This window comes from Vombatus ursinus, unplaced genomic scaffold (assembly GCF_900497805.2).
Source record: "Vombatus ursinus unplaced genomic scaffold, bare-nosed wombat genome assembly UNPS02014932.1, whole genome shotgun sequence".
Taxonomy (NCBI): domain Eukaryota; kingdom Metazoa; phylum Chordata; class Mammalia; order Diprotodontia; family Vombatidae; genus Vombatus; species Vombatus ursinus.
The window spans coordinates 15,712,280-15,732,609 of NW_020954710.1; the positions used below are offsets into that span (position 1 = coordinate 15,712,280).

The 20,330-nt window shown below is 51.4% G+C and overlaps 1 protein-coding gene across 4 annotated transcripts in view; it reads left to right on the forward strand.

Moving 5' to 3' along the window:
* The window catches only part of LOC114029550 (multiple epidermal growth factor-like domains protein 6), a 381,178-nt gene that overhangs the window by 344,288 nt on the left and 16,560 nt on the right, over window positions 1-20,330 (forward strand). For 3 of the 4 annotated variants that reach the window (XM_027844042.1, XM_027844043.1, XM_027844045.1), the window contains 11 exons: window positions 444-575; window positions 1,680-1,808; window positions 5,483-5,611; window positions 6,207-6,335; window positions 6,556-6,684; window positions 8,035-8,163; window positions 11,107-11,238; window positions 12,012-12,140; window positions 13,754-13,885; window positions 14,140-14,268; window positions 18,529-18,657. In XM_027844042.1, the coding sequence (XP_027699843.1) occupies window positions 444-575; window positions 1,680-1,808; window positions 5,483-5,611; window positions 6,207-6,335; window positions 6,556-6,684; window positions 8,035-8,163; window positions 11,107-11,238; window positions 12,012-12,140; window positions 13,754-13,885; window positions 14,140-14,268; window positions 18,529-18,657 (1,428 nt within the window). The remainder of the gene's footprint in view (window positions 1-443; window positions 576-1,679; window positions 1,809-5,482; window positions 5,612-6,206; window positions 6,336-6,555; window positions 6,685-8,034; window positions 8,164-11,106; window positions 11,239-12,011; window positions 12,141-13,753; window positions 13,886-14,139; window positions 14,269-18,528; window positions 18,658-20,330) is intronic. The other variant, XM_027844044.1, reaches the window with a different exon arrangement.

Below are 20,330 nucleotides of genomic sequence, written 5' to 3' on the forward strand. Positions count from 1 at the left end.
CCATGTTCTAGGTTCCCTCCCAGCCCTGACATTCTGTGTTCTAAGCCCCTGCTCTCCCCTGCTCCGGCTTGATCTTCCGTGTCCTGAGGTCCTGACAAGCTCTGTGTATCTCTTACTCAGACTAGAGGCTCCCTCTATTACCTTCTTTGTGTCTGCCGGGGACTCTGCTCCTTGGGGGTGCCTTAAGATTGGTTCCTTGGAATTGGAATAGAGGGGAGTGAGTGCCCCAGGCCCACCATCATCCTAGCTTGCTCTGTGGATGCTTTCTCTCGTTGTCCCCTCCCCACCTCCTGCCCCTCCTCTTGACCCCTGCATGGCGCGGCTTCCCCACACTTTCTCCTACCTCCTAGACAGCATCTCCCCAGGTCCCCTTTGTCACCAGCTGATCTCTGCTTGGGAGGCCCCTCGGTGGGGCAGAGTAGTGACTTGAGGCTCTGTTTTAGCTTGTGACGTGGGGCGCTGGGGCCCGGACTGCAGACACTTCTGCAACTGTAGCTACAACCACGGGAGCTGTGATCCAGTGAGCGGGCAGTGCATCTGTGAGGCCGGCTACACTGGCCTGCGCTGTGACCAGAGTGAGTGCCGCCCGTGGCGGGGGATGGGGTCCTGTGCCCTATGGAAGGAAGATCTCCTGGGTCACAGAGGGGACTCCTTTCTTCTGTGCCTGTCTCCCCAGGCCCACTCCCTTCCCCTCACCGATGGGGGTGGGAGCCTCAGAATTCTGGCCAGACTTGCCTCTTTCCAGTGGGCTGAGCAGGACCCTTCTACTCTGAGCTCATCTAGACCAATGTCTGGGGCTGGGAGGGGGAAATATCACAGCCTGTTTCTATTCCCATCATTAAAACAGAGGACGGCTTGACAAAGCATTGTCTTACTAAAAAGGGAGTTTTTATAAGATTAAGAGATTTAGAGCTAGAAGGGACCTCTGAAGTCATCTAGCCCAAGCCCCTCTTTTTACATTGGAGGAAACTGAGGCTGGCAGAGGTTAAGTGACTTCTCCAAAGTCACATCAGTAGTAAGCATCAGGAGCAGGTTTTGAACCCAGATCCCCTGACTGAAGTCAATACTCTCTCCTGTGCCAGACTCTTTTTGTCTTAAGTCAGAAGACATGGACCTGTAACAAGGGGCGTGCTGCAGTGGAAAGGTGGCTGGCTTTGAGGTCAGGAGAGCTGATTCAAACGCCTATTCAGCCCGCTTATCTGTGAGACTTTCAGAAAGTCACTTCCCTCCCGTTCTGTAAAATCAGAGCGTTGGACTGAGTGACCTGTAAAGTCCCTTGGGCTCTGAATGGATGATCTGGACCCGTTTGGAGCTTAGCTCAGTCACTGGAACAAGGTGGCCTTGGCTAAAAGTGGACCCAGGCATGCCTTCCCGGGCCATGGTGGGGTCTTTCCTGGACCACCCTAGCTCCTTCCCCACTGCTCATGACTCTGACCCCAGGCTGTGTCCGGACCCGGCCGAGTAGGCCAGCGAGCTCTCGCTTTGTCTTTGGAAGACGTTAGGCTTTAAAGAGGCCCCAACCCACCCCCACCATGGTCAATGCTCATCCTCCAGACAGAGGCAAATCTGGTCTGATTTCTGAGCTTCTCTCCCCGCCTCCTATCAGTGAAGGGCAGGAGGTGGGCCTGGGAAGAGAAGGAGCCCACCTTGGGCCTTAACCATGTGTCCGTGTGTCTCAGAGTGTCCGCAAGGCTGGTTTGGGCAGAGCTGCAGCCGGCTGTGCCAGTGTGACCACGGAGCAGCCTGTGACCACGTGAGCGGGGCTTGTACCTGTGGGGCCGGCTGGAGGGGAACCTTCTGCGAGCGGGGTGAGTCTGGCAGCGCCCCTCCGCCACCATACCCGGGGAGCTGAAAGGCTGGAATTAAGGACAAGGCCCTGGGTCCTAGGTCAGCCCCCTGGCGGCCAGAGTGTGCCCAGCTCTGGAAAGAGGAGGATGCCTGGGCGGGGGAGGGGGGTCCTCTCCTAAGGATAATCCTGAAAAGTCTGCAGGGAGATATTTGGCCTGGCCACGTACCTGTGCCACAGGGGTCCTGGTGTGCTGGGGAGAGACAAGACACAGGCAGGTGGGGGGGAAGCCGGGAGATGTTCCATGAGCCTCTGTCCGTGCAGGGAGCTCCCAATGAAGAAACTCACTTCCAATCCAGATGAGCACCTTCTCTGTAATTTATGGTCTTAGATAATGGCCTAGAGGGCTGAGAGGGGGACTGATAATGATCCTAATAGCAGTAACAATAACAGTAATGATAGAGGCAGTGAGGTGGTGCAGCAGATAGAGCACCAGGCTTGGAGTCAGGACGACCTGAATTCAAATCTGGCCTCAGACACTCACCAGCTGGGTGACCCTGGATAAGTCACCTCACCCTGTTTGCCTCAGTTTCCTCATCTGTATGAGCTGGAGAAGGAAATGGCAAACCACTGCAGTACCTTTGCCAAGAAAACCCCAAATGGGATCGTGGAGAGTCAGACGCAGTTGAAACACCTGAACAACAAATAGTAACAACAGCAACAACAACAATAATGATGTTGATAGGGACTAGACCTGTGATTTCATTGATGCAGCTAGGCGGTGCAGTGTGGAGAACACGAGGTCTGGGTTCATGAAGATCTGAGTTCAAATCCAGCCTTAGACACTTGCTAGCTGTGTGACCCTGGGCAAGTCATACTTAACCTTGGTTTGCCTCAGTTTCCCCAACTGTAAAATGAAGATCGTAATATGTACCTACCTCCCAGGGTAATTGTGAGGATCAAAAGAGATAATAGTTGTAAAGTGTTCAGCACAGTGCCTGGCACATAGTAGATGCTATATCAATGTTATCTATCATTAGCTATTATTGATATAGACTTTACTAATGAAGGGCGGGTAACTTCTCTGCAACTTACGGCCGCTTAGAAGTGAAAGGACTTACCCAGGGTCACACAGCCCGGATATGTCAGAGGAAGGACAAGAACTTCTCAAACGCCAGAGCTGACTCAGTCTTCACTAGAGAAGTAGGTGAGGGAAGCCCAGGAAGAGTGAGGTCGATGGTAGAATGTGCTCTACCCCAGGCTTTCTCTTGTTACAGCAGATAATAATAATAATAATAACACATTTCTCTGGTGCTTTGGGGTTTAAAAGCTATTACCTCCCATCGATCTTGTGTGGTAGATAGAGAAAATATCATTGTTCCCATTTTAGAGATGAAGACCTTGAGGCTGGGTGGTGTCCCTATGTTCATAGAGCAAGGCCGTATTGGAGCCAGGATTTTGTCTTCTGGTCTCTCTTTCCTCCAAGCCTGGAGCTTTTATAGGCAAACTTTTTTTTTTGATGAGGCAATCAGGGTTAAGTGACTTGCCCAGGATCACACGGCTAGTGAGTGTTATGGGTCTGAGGCCAGATTTGAACTCAGGTCCTTCTGACTCCAAGGCCAGAGTTCTATCCACTATGCCACCTAGCTGCCCCGAGCCTGGAGCTTTTATTCTCATCGTATCACAGAGTCTCTCCTCCAGCAGCAAGACGTTCCATTCTCTAGTGGAAAGGGAACCTAATTGAAGGTCAGGAAGACCTGAGTTCAAATCCCACCTCGGGTACTTCCAGCGGTGTGATCCTAGACAATATAGTTAACTGCTCTGTGCCTCAGTTTCTTTGTTTGTAAAACGATGGAGTTGGCCCCTTTCAGCTCTCCATCTCTGACCCAAAGATGTTAGGACTGAGCTCAGTCTTCTCACTCTTCCAGCAGAGGGGCCTTTGGTCTCCCTGACCCACTGGGAGGGAGCTCAGGGCCCTCACCTTATACCCTTCTCCATGGCAAAGCATGGATTTGGTCACTGCTTTCCTCTGCCTTCCCCTCTCTGCTCCCCATGCCTAACACTTTCCCTCCCTTGTTCATCTGAACTCCTTGATCTCAACTCGCTCTGTCTGGGTGGCATCAAAGGTCAGTGGGATTGTTCTTTGCTTCCTAGAAGCAACCTGGAGAAAGAGGTAAGGGCTGGAAAAGAGCCAGCCAGCCTTCAGAACAAAAGATCTCAGACATTATTTCGTGCAGAATGAAATGATCTCAATCCTGTCCCTCCTTACTGCATGTATGATGCCCCTGCATCAGGGAGGGAAAGAAGGGTGATCATGAGTGGGCCGCATGTGGCATAAGCGGGTTAGGAATCTTGGAGAAAAACTCCCGTGCTTTCAGCTCCCAGTTTGCCAAAAGCAATATATTCTTGGGTGGTGGAACATCCCCGTTGCTTTCCTGGCCTGGCCTGGGGCAGGGGAATGGGCCCCCTGCCTTAGCCCACCAATGAGGGAGGGGGAAGCGCTGCAAGGGTGAGGAAGCCATCCACACTGCAGTTCACAAGCTGGTGCTTCTCTCCCCTAGGTCTTTGGCTGTCGATAACTTACCCTCCTGCCAATCCTGTTGGCATCTGTCAAATACCTTGAGCTTCTGGGGTACCCTGCCATAAGTAGACGCCTTGAGAGGAGCCGAGGAAAAAGAGATGGCTCCTACCCAAGGGGCCTCTGTTAACCCTGCTCCCTAGAGGAGGTGCCCAGGGCCTCTTCTAGGGCCACATGACTCCCCCAAACCCCAGCCCCGGGAGGCCCAGGCTAGGAAGGGCCAGAATATCGAGGGCTCAGGCTATAATGTACTCTGGTTCAAAGGATGCAGGACAAGGTCTACTTGAGCCAGGCTGTGTTTTTCTCCCCTACCTTTCTTCTTTCCCCTTTTTTTTCCTGTTGTTTACATACTTCCTTCCTGTATCATTGAGACATCATTTCAGTGACCCCTCTGGGGTTCTGGATATCAGAAGAGGGGAGGAGTGTCCTCCTAGGCAAACCTACATCCCTGTCTTGTTAGGGGGCCAGGTGTGGGTTTCCAATCTTTCTCAGGTCTCTGGGCAGCAGGTTTTCCTCTCACATCTGTAGATGCCATGGAAACCAAGCCACTGAGATTTTCCTAAGAAAAACCCAGCCTGTGGCTTAGTGGGACAAGGACAGAGGCCTGGGGGACTGGCTAATGTGCAGTTGGGAGGGACTTTGTCTGTCTGGGGAGGCCGGAAGGAAAGGAAGACATCAGGCTTGGCTAACCTGTGCTATTCTGAGCTGGTTAGAGGCGAATCCTCAAAGATTATAAAAATTAGATTTAAAGCTAGAAGGGACCATGTATGCCAAACCCTCGGATTTAACATGTGAGCAAATTGAATACAAGAATGGTAAAATCTCGTGCCCAAGGTCAGGATAGATCATAAATTGAGAGATGGAAGGAACTTTAGAAACCATCTTGGCCAACCCCTTGATTTTACAGATGAGGAAACTGAGGCTCAGAAAGGAAAAGTGACTAGTCTAAGGCCTCATAGGAGAGGTGTCAGCAGCCAGATTTGAACTGAAATCCTCTGACTCTTTCAGCACTCCATCAAAATCCCTGTCCCCTCCACACCTGCCCCCAGCCCATCTAAAGGAAAGCATGAGGGCAAAGGGGCCGCTTCCTCACTGCCTGGTGACTGTGTCCCGTACAGAATGCCCTGCTGGCTTTTTTGGCCTGGAGTGCCGGGGTGCTTGTCAGTGTGCCAACGGGGCCCCCTGTGATCACGTGAGCGGCGGCTGCCTCTGCCCCGCCGGCTGGATCGGCCCCAGCTGCAACCAGAGTGAGTGGTGGTCCTGGCTGGGCTAGGATCTAGTCGTGGCTTAGCTTGGGGGATGGGGGAGCCCGTGTGTCCCTGACACATTGAGGGAGATGAGGGGAGGAGAGGGTGGTCTGTGGCAGGGGAGCACACGGCAGGAGGAGCCAGCCCAGGGCTGAAATGCTGGCTGGGATCCTGGAGAGTAGCCCGTAATGACTGGCGGATCATCTCCTCCAGTGGCCTCGGTTTTCCTTGTACTGTGCTGTCTGGGGTACGTGGTGTGGACCTTGGTGGAATGGAGGTTCCTGAAAGCAGGACCTGTTTCCTTTCTATCTTTTTATCTCCAACGCCTGGCACCCAGCACCTAGTAGGCATTTAAGAAATGCTTGTTGAAATGTGTTGAGTAGGGCCTGGAGGCGTGTCAAACAGATGGAGAAGGGCTCATCCCAGGCCTCAGGGAATGGCCTAAGCAAGCCTAGGCTCTTGCAGCTCCTTCCCTCCCAGGGTCCTGGTCCTCCCTCCCTCTGCCCCTTCTTCCTCCTCCCCCTCTTCTCCCCACTGGGGGCTCCTGCTCCCAGTCTCTTCTGGTCAGCATCTAAGCCTGCTTCTCTCCTTGCAGGCTGCCCAGCTCACACCTATGGGGACAATTGTAGCCTGACCTGCAGCTGCTTCCATGGGGCCTCCTGCCATCCAGTCAGTGGGCAGTGCCTGTGTGCCCCCGGCTGGATGGGGCCCACCTGCCAACAACGTAAGTCCTGGGTCCCCAGCCGCCCTCCTCTCTGCCCACTGTTCACTGGGGTAGCAGCTTCTAGGGGCTCGAGGAAGGGGAGAAGGTGGCTGCACGCTTCATCTATGTCTAGGGAAAGTTCTTCCCTTCAGATCTTCCCCGCTTCTCTCTGGTTTTCTCGCCTGCCCTCTGGAGGGCATGGTGCCAACCTCTACCTGAGGTTCTCTCTGCTTCCCTCCAGCTTGTCCACCAGGGCTATATGGATCAAATTGTCACCAACGTTGTCTTTGTCGGAATGGTGGGACCTGTGACCCCGTCTCAGGCCATTGCTTGTGTCCAGAGGGGTGGGTTGGTCTGGCCTGCGAGCAAGGTGAGCCTGAAAGAAAAGAGCCAGAGGGAGGGACGGAGGGGAGTGGTGTGTGTGAGGAGGGAGCCCGGAGATGGGTCTGAGCGTCCTGAGGACAGAGCGGACCTCCCCAAAGCCTCATGTGGGGTTTTATGGGCATGCCTCGTGTGTGTGTGAGTGTGAGAGTGTGAGTGTGTGTGAGTGTGAGTGTATGTGTGTGAGTGTGTGTGTGTGACTGTGAGTGTGTGTGTGTGTGTGTGTGTGTGTGTGTATCTCACTTGTGTGCACGTATACAGGTGACGGCCTTGGCCTTGGAGTAAGGAGAGCCCTCTGTTCAAATCCCAGCTCTGACATTTGCTAGCTTTGTGGTCATGAACCAGCTTCGGTTTTCCTCATCTGTAAAGCAGAAATAACATTAGGACTTCCTATCCCACGGAGGTCAATGTAGGGAAGGTGTTTTATATCCCTTAAAGCGCCATAAAAACGTGAGCAATAATTGTGGGATCATGGTGGGAATCAGGTTGACCAGAGGACTCAAGGTGATGCCCCAGTTATTGCTGGGAATCCGGTTGACCAGAAGGCTGATGGTGATACCCGTGGCATCAGCGGGGATTGGTCTGAGATCCTGGAATCTGGCACAAGCTAGAAGGGGTCTCAGAGGCCGCCTCTTCCCTCCTCACCTCCATTCTATAGGTGGAGAAACTGAGGCCCAGAGAGATGGAGGTCACACAGAGAGTAAATGTCTTCTCGTGTTCCTCCTCTCCCTGGGGGTCCTGGCAAACTCCAGGAAAGGGAGTGGCAGAGAGGGGGAGGAGGAGCAGAGACGGGGCGTAGCAGCTGTCTGGCCAAGGCTCCGAGGCCTTCCAGGAGATCTGAGATGTGGAGAATTCAGAGCTCGAGGTCATTCCATCCAATCTTCCCATTGTACAGAAGAGGACATCGAGACCTAGCTAGGGCGCGGAGTGACTACCCAAAATCACACAGAGAGCACATAAAGGACGGTGGTTTAAAGTCGGGTGCCCTGACTCCAATCCCTTTCTTCTCCACATTAGACGGCTTCATTTATTCGGAGCAGGAGTCCGCCAATCAAACTCGCCCCTCCCAGGGGCACCCTGGTCCTTAGGACATGCAGAGCTTTGCAGTTTGTAAAGGGAAGGAGGCTCACATGAGACTCATTCCCAGTTTGGTCCCACCATGGGACCCTTCGTTGCCACATCTTTCTCTGTGTTGGCTTTCGAACAAATGGGAATGGAGATACTCGGCCCCCACCATCCTCCCGACCAGGAAGGATGGCCAGCCCCAGCAGGGGCTTCTTCCTGGCCAGTTACCTCCCTGGGACACTGGGGATTCTCTTGTCATTCTTGGCTTCCCTAGAATGCCTGCCTGGGAAGTTTGGGGCTGACTGTCAGAAGAGCTGTGACTGCTTGAACGGGGGCCACTGTGACCGGCGCACAGGGGAGTGCACCTGCTGGGCTGGTTGGACTGGAGACAAGTGTCAGAGCCGTAAGTGGCCATCACCCGGACACCCACACAAGCCATGTCCTCAGATACACTAAACACAGAAACACAGATGCGTGTACACACATATGATCAACACACATGTACAAATGAACATAGACACACAGATACCGTTTCCATTCAATTCAATAAACATTTATTAAGCACCTACTATGTACCAAGCAACAGGGATTTAAAAAAAAGACAAAAGATAGTCCTTGTCCTCAAGGAACTTACATTCTAACAGATACATATGTACATATGCAGGCAACAAACAATTATTGAGCACCTACTGTGTACCAAGCACAGAGCTAGGTTTGGAGGATAGAAGTACAATCAATGAAACAGCCCCTGTTCAAAGGAGCTTACATTCCAATGTGGGAGACAAGAAGATGTGTGTATAGAATACATAAAAGGAGACTATAGATATTAGGTAGTTAGGGAGGGAGGGCACTCACAGTCAAGGGAATCCAGAAAGGCTTCGTGTCCAAGGTGGTGGTGGAGCTGGACACCCAGACAGGAGATGCAGCTTGTCTCTAAGCAGGAGTCAGGAGGGAATGTATTCCAGGTATGGTGAATGGTCAGTGCAAAGGTGTGGAGGTGGGAGACGGAGGGTCGTGTGTGAGGAACAGAGGGAGGAGCCGTCAGACCAAATCAGAGAGGGCTGGAGGGGGAGGAATGTGCAGTGAGTCTGGAAGACAGGGTGGAGCTTCAAAAACTAGACAGGGCAGTTCCTTTTATGAATTATTTTATTATCAATATATATTTATAATTAATTTATATTTGTAAGAATTTATTCTTTTGAGTCTAGAGGCATAGGAAGCCATGAATATAGAGTTAGAAGAATGCTAGGCAGATGCCACCTAGTCCTTTTACAGATGAGGAAACCGAGGCTCAGGGAGCTGAATGACTTTGCCCAGGTAGTAGAGGTAACATCAGAGGTGGAGTGTGAACTTAGGTCAGTGCCCTTTGCCCTTTGCCACACTAGCCTACCATAAATAGACATGAACATGCATGCCCACAGTCACAGAAGTCAGGAAAGAAGGAAGGAGGAAAGGAGAGAGGGAAGGAAGGAAGGGAAGTAGGGAGGAAAGGAAGGAAGGGAAGTAGGGAGGAAAGGAAGGAAGGAAGGAGGGAGGGAAGGAAGGAAGAGAAAGAAAGAGGAAAGGAAGGAAGGAGAGAGAGAAGGAAGAAAGGAGGGAGGAAGGAAGGAAGAGAAAGGAGGAAAGGAAGGAAGTAGGGAGGGAAGGAATAAGGGAGGGAGGGAAGGAAGGAAGGAAAGAGGAAAGGATAGAGGGAAGGAAGGAAGGGAAAGAAGGAAGGAAGAGAAGAAAGAAAAGGAAGGGAGGGAGGAAGGAGAGAAAGCAGAAAGGAAGGAAAGAAGAAGGGAAGGAAGGAAGAAAAGAAGGGAGGAAGGAAGGGAGGGAGAGAGGAAGGAAAGAAGGAGGGAGTATTTATTAAGTGCTTACTGTATGCCAGGCACTGTGCTAAGCACTTTACAATCATTATCTCATTTAATCCTCACAATAACATTGGGAGGTAGGCGCTATAATTATCCTCACTTTACAAATGAGAAAACTGAGGCAAACAGAGGTCAAGTGACTTACTCGGGGTCACACAGCTAGTATGGGCCTGAGGTTGAAATTAAACTCGGGTCTTCCAGACTCCAAGCATAGTACTCTGTCCCCTGGTTCTCCTGGTTTTCCTGGTTCTCCAGCTGCTCCTGAGCACAGATGTAAGTCACAGATGAGGCTCGCATCATTCACCCCTAAATGCTGTCCCCTAAAAGCCCAGACCGAAACTGAGCTGGGTGCACCCACACAGGCACACCTAAAAGCATACCAAGTCACAGAAACCCAGACACATACACCCTGGAAGGGACATGCACCATCATGCCTGACACACATGCACACACAGAAGCAGATTTCCTTCCACATGTGTGTCTCCCTTCCGTGTATGCTCCTCAAATGTAGTCACAGAGCTAGACCTAGTCTTAGTCGTGGCTGCATGAACACGTCCACACTCGAGGCAGGTGGGGTCTGCCTGGTCTCATACACGGAATCGCCTGTGCCGTCCCTCCCTCCCACATTCCCTGAGCCCTCGTCCGTTAGCCTGGCCAGCGCGTGTGTGCTCGGAGCTAACCCCTCCTGGGACTGTAGCCCATCGCTCCCTTTCTTCTGGCATTATTGCTCCAGCTCCCTGGTGATTCAGTCCCCCACCCAGGTCATCGGTCATGCTGGACCTGCCAGCTTCCTGGGGCCCCGGCTCTGGCCACTAGGCCAGCGTCGGGTCTCCCTGCACTGTGAGCGTTGGTACAGGAAACCAGCTGAGAGCACTCCCTCTGTCCCAGCTGTGAGGGTGAGAGGGGAGGGTGTTATTTAGACCAGCTGCCTGCCAGCCAAGCCAACATCAGGGGATGGCCCTGAGTCCGGAGTGTTCTTCTGGGCCAAGCATCCCTCTCCTCTGCCCTGTGGCGGCCTCACTTCCTTTCTGCTGCTTCTCCTGAGGCTGGTCGGTCCCAGCCCATGTATGGGAAGGTCCAGCTAACGGAGGATGAGGCAGGCAGGCAGGCCTGGATGTGTTTGAGTGCAGAGGCTTAGGAAAAGTCAGAATCCAAAGATGGTAGGCCCCAGCCCCAAGCCTAGACTAAGCCCCATGGTGGGGGAAAGGCGGGCAAAGTCATCTGGGGGGGCCTGGCTGGGCCTTCTGCCCTTCACACGCACTGACTTCAGCCTAGGCTCCTTAAACCTGCCTGCTGGCTCTGGCCCAGTGACCTTGCCCCAGACAGAAACCTGACCCACTGCCTGGGGGTTTAAGCAAACAAAAAACAGAGAGCTCCTTCCTTCTTCTAGAGAGGGAGGTTTGGATTGGCCCAGGAAACCCTGAGAGCAGACAGCCTTCTCCCCTTGCCTCACCCTCTGCACCCCTTGTGCATCTGCTTTGCTACAGCCTGTCCAGAGGGCACATTCGGGCTGCGCTGTGCCCAGCAGTGCGACTGTCGACCTGGTGTGCCAGTCTGCCATGCTGTCACGGGCACCTGCCTCTGTCCCCCGGGCTGGCGGGGCCAGCGATGTGAGAAAGGTGAGAGACTGGGGAAGGGACAGCCCTGGGCCTGGAGAAGCCAAAGGGGCCTGCCAGGGGCCAAGCGGGGTTTCCTGCCCCTTTATTCCCTGGTCCCTCTGGTCCCTGCTCCTTCCTTTCCTCCCCTCCCTCCCCTTTCTCTTCTCCCTCCTTTCCTTCCCCTCCCCTTTCTTCCTCACTTTCCCTTCTCCTTCCTCCCCCTGCCCTCCCCTTCCCTCTTCTGCCTTCTCCTCTCCTCTGTCTCTTACTTTCCTTCCCTCTGCGCTTCACTTCTCATCTCCTGCTGCCCCCTCCTCCTCTCCTTCCAGATCATGAGCGCTGTAGTTAAGGACCTGGGTTCTGGGTTCCCACCTCCTTCACCTGGTGACCTCGCTGGGCCTCAGTTTCCTCACCTGTAAAAGGAGGGAGTTGGCCTGGATGGCCTTCCAGGAGAACCTCGATCCCTTTCTTCCCTTCCATCATCTCCTAACCTCTCCCAGCCTCTCCCTTTGCCTTTCCCTCTTCTCCCCCAAACTTCAAACCTGCATGAAAGAGAAGACAGAAGACGGTCCTGGGGGAAATGTGCAGCCAGGCCCCTTGTACCTTTGCAGCTCAAACTTTGGGCCATCAGCTAGGAACCCCAACACCTGAAGCCCTGACCAGGGAGGACGGGGCGGGGTGCCTGTGTCTGACAGCTCTGTCCTGCCCCCAGCCTGCTCCTTGTCCCTATCCCCGGCCCTGCACATCCCCCTCCCCCAAGGGGCCCTCATAGGTTCCTGCTCTGGTCTCTGCAGTCTGCCTGCCAGGCTGGTTTGGAGAGGCCTGTGCCCAGCGCTGTGCCTGTGCCCCTGGCATTGCCTGTAACCACATCACCGGAGAGTGCGGCTGTCCCCTCGGCTTCACCGGCCTCGGCTGTGAGCAAGGTAAGCACCAGGACGTGAGCCCGTGAGCCACAGCACGCCAGACCTTTCTATCCTCCATGTCTGTCCAAGCTCATGCTCATTGCTTCCATGACACCGTCTGTCCATCTCGCCCTCTGCCGTCCCCTTCTCCTTCTGCCTTCGATCTTTCCCAGCATCAGTCTCACGTAGACTATGGTAACAGACTCCACCTTCTCCCTGTGTCTCTGGTTGCTCCTTTCCCCAATCCATCCTCTATAGAGATAGCTCCGTTTTCTCCTGCTTAACAACCTTCTGTTAAGTTTGCCTACCAATTAAATTAGAAGCTGCTTGTCCCACAGAAGACACTCAAGGCCTTCTACAGTCTAACCCGGCCCCTTCTTTCTTGTCCAGTCCTCACATATTCGCTAGGGATAGGAAATGGAGCTATGATTTGATTGATAGAAGGGCAAACCCCCTATCAATGTAGATCTGAACCTTCTTTGAAAATTGAAGTCTAATGGGGTATAGAAATCTATCCTGCCCTACAGGAAATAGAAGGGGAAGGGGATAAGGGGCGTAGGGTGATAGAAGGGAGGGCAGATTAGGGGAAGGGGTATTCAGAATGCATGCCATCTTGGGGTGGGGGGAGGGATGAGATAGGGAGAAAATTTGGAACTCAAAATCTTATGGAAGTGAATGTTGAAAACTAAAAATAAATTAATGAATTAAGAAAATTATAGTCTTAGGGAGTTGCCTAGACCACTGAGAGGTTAAGTGACTTGTCCACACAAAGGCAGAATAGGTCAGAGGCAGGACTTGAACTCAGGTCTTCCTCTCTGCTGCACTATGGCTGCCTCCCTATGCAATATTCAAGGCAAACTAGACTCTGTCCCCCATTCTCATGGGTCCTCTTACCTCTGTGTCTTTGTTCATATTATCTTCTGTATTGAAAAATAATAACAATAACAATAGCAATGATGATGCTAATGTGATGATGATACCTGGTGTTTCTATAGCACCTACTATGTGCCAGGCACTGTGCTAAGCAAATATTATCTCATTTGCTCCTCACAACAACCCTGGGCAGTAGGTGCTATTATTATCCCCATTTTACATTTGAGGAAACTGAGACAAACAAGTGACTTATGCAGGGTTACACAGCTAGTAGGTGTCTGCATCGGGAATAGACTCTCCCTTATCTGATTCTGTTGAAGTCCCTTCCTCCTTCCCTTCAAGGACCGCTCAGAAGCTACCTCCTCCATGAAGCCTTTCTTCTCCCTCCCCGTTGACATTGATCATGCCCTCGTCCTATTTCCTCGGAAGACTTTTCTCTGGATCGTTTCTTCTCCCTCATGTCCTACATTGTATTATACTTATTTTCAGACTTGTATCTCTACCCACAGCCCTTAGTGCTAATAGATGGTAAGTTCCTTGAGGGCAGGGATTGTCTAGTTTATCATTTTTGTATCCCAGGTGCTTAGCCTGGTGTTCTACACACAGCGGGGGCAAACATTTGTTGATCTGAAATGAAACCATGAATGAAAATGAATAAAAAATCATTTATTAAGTGCTTGCTATATGCCCAACAATTGAATTAAATTTGCTGAGTAGGATTAGGGAGGCTTGACACGTCTCACGGTGTTTCCTCTCACCAGCCTGTCGGCCTGGGACCTTTGGTGTGAACTGTGGCCAGGTGTGCAAATGCTCCAGTGAAAACCAGGACTGCCACCCAGCAACAGGGGAGTGTGTGTGTGCTGCTGGCTTCTATGGTAGCGGCTGCCGACTCCGTGAGTATCACGCGCTGGGGCGTGGGCACCTCCGTGGCAGTAGCATCTTCCCCTTCTCGCACCGGTATCCATGCTGCACCCAAGCCTAGCAGGAGTCCGTGGGCTCCTACCACCTTCTTTCCTCCTCAGCCCTTGCCTCCCTGCAAAGTAAAGGACTCAGAGTTTTGGGAAGCTGGGGGCCCAGCTAGGTCCAGTCCCCAGGAGGCTGGGTAGGTGTTCCCCACTGACTGCACCTCCCTCTCTCTTCTCTGCAGGGTGCCCCCCTGGGCGCTACGGCCCTAGCTGTGAGCGCCCGTGTGCGTGTCAGAACGGGGGCTCCTGCGATGCCAGCACGGGTGCCTGCCGCTGTCCTCCTGGCTACGTCGGTGCCGACTGTGGCTTGGGTGAGTCGGGGACCCCAGACTGGGGATACAAGACAAGCCTGTCTCTGCTTTACACTGGGACCGGGGAAGGAGGAGGAGTGAGCCCCCCAGTAGGGGGAGGGGAGGAGCAGAGCCAGCCCCTCACAAGGATAAGACTTGCCCCTTGGATATGGCCAGGGGAAGGACGGAATCACAGACTCAGATTTTTGTAAGATCCTGTTACTTGGAGCCTGAGGAGATCACAGATTTAGAAATGGAAGGAAGAAGCTCTTAGAATCTACCCTAGACCAGCCCCTTCATTCTGCAGGTGAGGAAACTGAGTCCCAGGAAAGTAAAATGACACCCTAGAAGCAGCTAGGTGGTGCCATAGTGCACAGAACATCGGGCTTGCAGTCAGGAAGACCTAAGAGCTAATCTGGCTTCAGACACTTGCTAATTATGTGACCCTGGGCAAATCATCCTTAGTATTCTCATCTGCAAAATGGGTATAATAACAGCACCTACCTCCCAGGTGTGTTGTAAGGATCAAATGAGGAAATATTTGTAAAGTGCTTTGCACAATGCCTTGCACACTTAATAAGTGCTTGTTTTCTTCTTTCCTTCCTTCCTTCCCTGCCTCTCTCCCTCCCTCCTTCCCTTTCTTCCTTCCTTCCTTCCTTCCTTCCTTTCTTTCTTTCTTCCTTTCCTCCCTCCTTCCCTTCCTTCCCTCCTCCCTCCCTCCCTTCCTTCCTTCCTCCTTCCTTCCCTCTCTTTTTCCTTCCTTCCTTCCTTTCTTCCTTCCTTCCTTCCCTCTTTCCCTCCCTCCCTCCCTTTCTCTCTCCCTCCCTTTTTCCTTCCTTCCTTCCTTCCTTCCTCCCTCCCTTCCTTCTTCCCTCCCTCCCTTTTTCCTCCCTTCTTTCCTTCCCTTCCTCCCTCTCTCTCTCCCTCCCTCCCTTCCTCTCTTTTTCCTTCCTTCCTTCCTTCCTCCCTCCCTCCCTTCCTCCCTTCCTTCCTCCCTCCTTCCCTCTCTTTTTCCTTCCTTCCTCCCTTCCTTCCTCCCTCCGACCCTCCCTTCCTTCCTTCCCTGAAATCACGTAAGGGTCTGGGCCAGTGAACGTTCTTCTGTACCACACTGCCACCTTTCATTTCAAAGATGAAGAAACTAAGGCAGATTGAGAGGCACTAAATTGCATTAAGGACTTCAGGCATTATGTAGCAAAGCTGAGGTTGGATGCTTGGTCCTCTGACTTCAGATGCAGTCCTCTCTCCTCTCTCCTCTCTCCTCCACTGCCCAGATGTTGGAGGGGACCTCAGGGGCAATCTAGTCCAATCCATCCCCTGAAGTGAATCATAACAGCTAGAATTTATAATTTTTAGAATAGATAGCTAAAAAAAGCCAGCTTTTACAATTATGATCTCATCTGATCCTCTCAACAACCCTGGGAAGTAGGTCCTGCTATTATCTCCAGTTTACAGATGGGGAAACTGAGGCAGGCAGTGGTGCAACAACTTGCCCCAGGGTCACACAGGTAGGAAGTGTATGAGGCTGGATTCAAACTCAGGTCTTTGGCATCCAATGAAGGCAGTGTGGCCCAATAGAGTAGAGCCCTAGTCTTGGAGTCAGGGACCTGGGTTTGAATCCCAGCTCCAAGGCTTGCTTTTCTGTGACCTTGATGCCTTCTGCCCTCTCCGCTTTAGAGGCTTACGCTGTAAAACCAGGGAGTCACTCCATGACTTCCAGGGTCTTGTCCAGCTCGAAATCTCTGCTGCCGTGACCTAATTAGCAAAGCAGCCAAGATTTTCCAGAAAAAAAAAAAAAACGTATTGACAGTGTCAAAAATACCAATGCTTCAGGCGCCTCTTCGGAGGCCAGGAAACACACGGCATGAGATGAACTCCTATTTCTAATTGTTTTCTTGACTTTTAAAAGAGAAAAAGAAATCTTTATTTTCAGTGGTTAGCTATTAAAAGAGAAAGAAAGAGGTGGGTACGGTTTCAGCTGTGGCCCCAAAATGAGCCAAAAGGGACAAATTTATATCGCCCTGGACGCATAGATTCAGAGCAGGAAAGGGCGGACCTCACAGGCCTCGTTTTCCAAATGAGGGCAAGTGAATGAAGAAAGGAGGTTGGGACTCAAAACGCCCCTGCTCAGCCCTGTTTGTTAATAAGAAGGCTACTTAGAATCATAGAAGCTGAGCTTGGACCTTCAAGATAACCTCCCTCACTTCACAGATGAGGAAACTGAGACTCAGAGGTTTAAATGACTCTCTGAAAGTCACAGAGCTAAGTATTGCAGGTAGGATTTGAACCCAGGTCCTTGGGCCTCTTTCTGTCTCCCACACTGCCTCTCACTTTTATAATAATTAGGGATTCTACCCTTTGGAGGCATACAGATTGGCTGGATTTGGAGTCCTCAAGGCTGGTAATGGCAGCTGTGGCTGGCTATCCATCTCTCCTGACCTTTTCACGGCTTTGTGGAAACTCTTTGAAGATGCCTCCAGTTCCAGGATGAGGGGTTACGGGCCAAGAGTGGGAGGTCGAGGGGTAGGGATTTTGAGGGCTGGTGTCTTTGGAGGACTCAGAGACTGAGTCCTGGCCCAGGATGGTATCTGAAGAAGCATCATGCCCTAGGACATGTTTCTAAAAGGTGCGTGATCCATCACCAAGCATATATTAAGCCCCTACTATATGCCAGACACTATGCTAAGCTCTAGGGTTACAAGAAAAAAAATGAAAGTTTTGGCCTCCCTCCATAAACTTTTAGTCTATTGGGGGAACTAATGTGGATGCAGATGAGTATACAAATAAGACGGTCCCCTCCCCTTGGGAGGACTTAATTTAGCAGAAGCCGGATGATCACTCGTCAGATATATTATCATGGATATTCCTTTTGTGTCTGAGTTAGACCAGACAGCCTCTGGGTTCTTTCCTGCTCTTAAAAATCATCGATTCTGTGAAGCAAATAGAAAATATATACAAAGGACTTTGGGGGAAGGAATCACTGGTACCTAGGAGAAATGAGGAAAAACCTCCTCTGGGAGGATTAGGATTTGAGAAGGCTTCCTGGAGGAGGAGGCGGTACCCAGACTGGGCCTCATTTTACTGGGCAGAGGTAAGGAGGAATGTGTCCTTGGTCCAAGGCAGGAAAAGGAGAGTGGGGAATGGCTGGAGGTCCTGTTTGTCTAGAACACAGAGACTGCAAGCAGGGGGACACACTCCCCAGGATATCCCTCTCCTTTAGGGGAAAGGCACCTGGGTCATTAATGGAGCCTGGCCAGTGTGGCTCAGGGCCTCCATGCAGTCCCCCTTCCCTGGGGCAGAGAGCTGGAAGAAGCTGGGAACATTCTGTCACAGCAGCCCAGGACCCTTCCTAACCCCCCAGGGCACAGGAGCCTTTGAAGGGTTCAACCAGGAGGCCCTTGGCTGCCCCCGGCAGAATGTTTTCTGGCCAAATCTGAGGCTGGAGAGAAGGAGGGGTGGGGTGAGGGCGGAGATAGGGGTAGGGATGGGGTGGGTCACCCCAGCCAAAAATATGTCTACAGAAGGGGTTTTTCATCTGAGTCATATGGGGACTATTTCCCTCTCAGTACAATGAGCAAGCCTGCTTGGGCTGTGCACTCAAGGAGAATTTGAATCACTTTGCAAAGGAAACTGAGGCTGGAGGGGACAGAGGCCGGGGGTGGGCTGAGAGGGGTCGCTGCTGCCTCTGGGGGAGCTTTCCTGGAGGTGGAGAGAGCTCTGGGTACAGCAAGGACAAACCTTTCCCCTAGGCCCTTCCCTCAACTCCATTTTCCTCTGGACATTATTTCCTGATTACTCAGCGGTCTGGCTGGAGGTTTAGAACACAGAGCGAATGCTAGAAAGGGCCTCAGGGATCAACGGGGCCAACCCTTCATTTTACTGGGGAGGAGAAACAAGGCCCAAGGAGGTTCCATGATCCGAACAAGGTCATAGCATCACAGCTTAGAGATCCGAAGGGACCTTGGGTGCCGTCTAATCATCATTTTACAGATGAGGAAACAGAGGCTCAGACTCACACCAGCATCACAGAGAGTAGCTCTGCCCACTTGGGCGTGGAAATGGATGCGGTTCTAAAGGTTTTGATCAGCTCCCAGACCACACAGATGAGACAGCCCCCAAGGGAGGAATTGGGTGACGGAGCTGTCCTCTGGCCAACCTGATTTGGCTAGTAGAATGTAAGATGACTGAGGGACACACCCCCAGGACAGGGCAGGGTCCCTGGTTCAGTGGCCACCAGGACCGGATCTGGGTGTGGTCCTTAACTTGCTTTCTGTTCTGCAGTCTGCCCGGATGGAAGATATGGTGTAGACTGTGCCCGTGTGTGCGCCTGTGGTGAGGGAGCGACCTGTGACCCTGTGCGAGGCACCTGTGTCTGCCCAGCTGGGAGAACCGGCCCCCGCTGTGAACAAGGTACGGAGTAGCCTCCCGGGGGGCTCACCCTTCGACATCTGTCCTCATCTTCTTGGCCTTTGGCAGGCTGACATCTTTTGACTCACTTCACAAATCCTTCTTAAGATTTAAGAATATAATATGTAGAACGTGGTGCCTCTCTCACACATGGACTCCCCAAAAGCTGACTTCCTCAGGTATGGGATGCCTCCCGTCAGAGCCATAGCTTGTGAGCCCCCACGGATGTGTCGCTTTATTTGGTCCATCAGAAAGAAACACACAACTCAAATCAGTGGGCATTTAGTAAGCACCTACTGGATGTCAGGGGATACAGAGACCTCAGAAATATTTTATTTGGTCAGTCAAAAAGAAACACATTGGTTCAGTTCAAATCAGTGGGCTTTTAGTAAGCACCTACTGGATGTCAGAGGATACAAAGACCTCAGAAACAGCCCCTGCCCTCAGGGAGCTTACCCACACAGCGCAGAATGAGAAGAAAAGATCCCCTTTCACAGCCATGAGGGATACATTCAATGGGAGGTTAGTTATCCCATCTCCAGGTGTGTATGTGTGGGGGTGGGAGGGAGGTGAGGTCCATACATTCAGAGAATCAATCACTTACCAATTACTTAAGTGCCTACTGTGTGCCAAGCCCACATTATCTGGAAACACATGAGATAAGCACACATATAGCGAGCGTACAGTCAGGACACACGTGTGGTAGGGATGTCTCACACCCCTGATGCTGTAGCATGGCTTCCATCCATTGGGGATGCCATCCTACTGCTCTCTACCGGTGTGTCCTTTCTGCTCAGTTATAGCATCCCTGCTGTCCAGCTGGGTGCTGTGTGCACCTGCTAGGCCTCTCCGATAGGGGTGTTTCCTGAGTTCTAGATAGTCTACAAGACCCAGTAGAAGCCCTCAAATTAGGATAAGGTCTATACTTTTGACCGCCCACCTTCTACTCTCACTAAACAACCTTGGCTCCAACCAACTCTCTGACTTAGGGTTAGATAGTTCCTTTTTCTTAACTCCTGTCAAATCTCTGATCATTGCTTTGCCTCCCTTGTCCCTTCAAACCATTTTGGGAATTCTATTATGAGAACCACAAAGGAGCCATGAAGGACCTGAGCTGGAAGCCTCTTTCATTTCCAGATCTATCCTTCCACATTTTATAATAAGGAGTGAAAAAAGAAAGCTTAAAAAAAGTTAACTAAAACTAAACAACTCATCGAGTCTGAACGAGTATGCAGTATACCGCACCCATGGGCCCTCACTTCTCACTGAAGGGAAGGAGGTACATTTGTTCATCTCCTTTTTCCTGGACAGACTCAGTCATTATAATTACATAGCATTCAGTTTCTTTTTGGGTTGCTTCTTCCATTTACATCATAGTTGGTTTGTACATTGTTTCCCTAGTTTTTCTTATTCCATTTTGCATCAGTTCAATAATCTTGTGCTTTTCTGAATTTTGTAAATTCACTGGGTTTTTTTTTTTTACACAATACAATAATATTTCATTATGTCTGTATTATTCAGTTGTTCAGTCTTTGTGATCCTATGGACCATAGCATACCAGTACTGTCCATGGGGTTTTCTTTCTTTCTTTCTTTCTTTCTTCCTTTCTTTCTTTCTTTCTTTCTTTCTTTCTTTCTTTCTTTCTTTCTTTCTTTCTTTCTTTCTTTCTTTCTTTC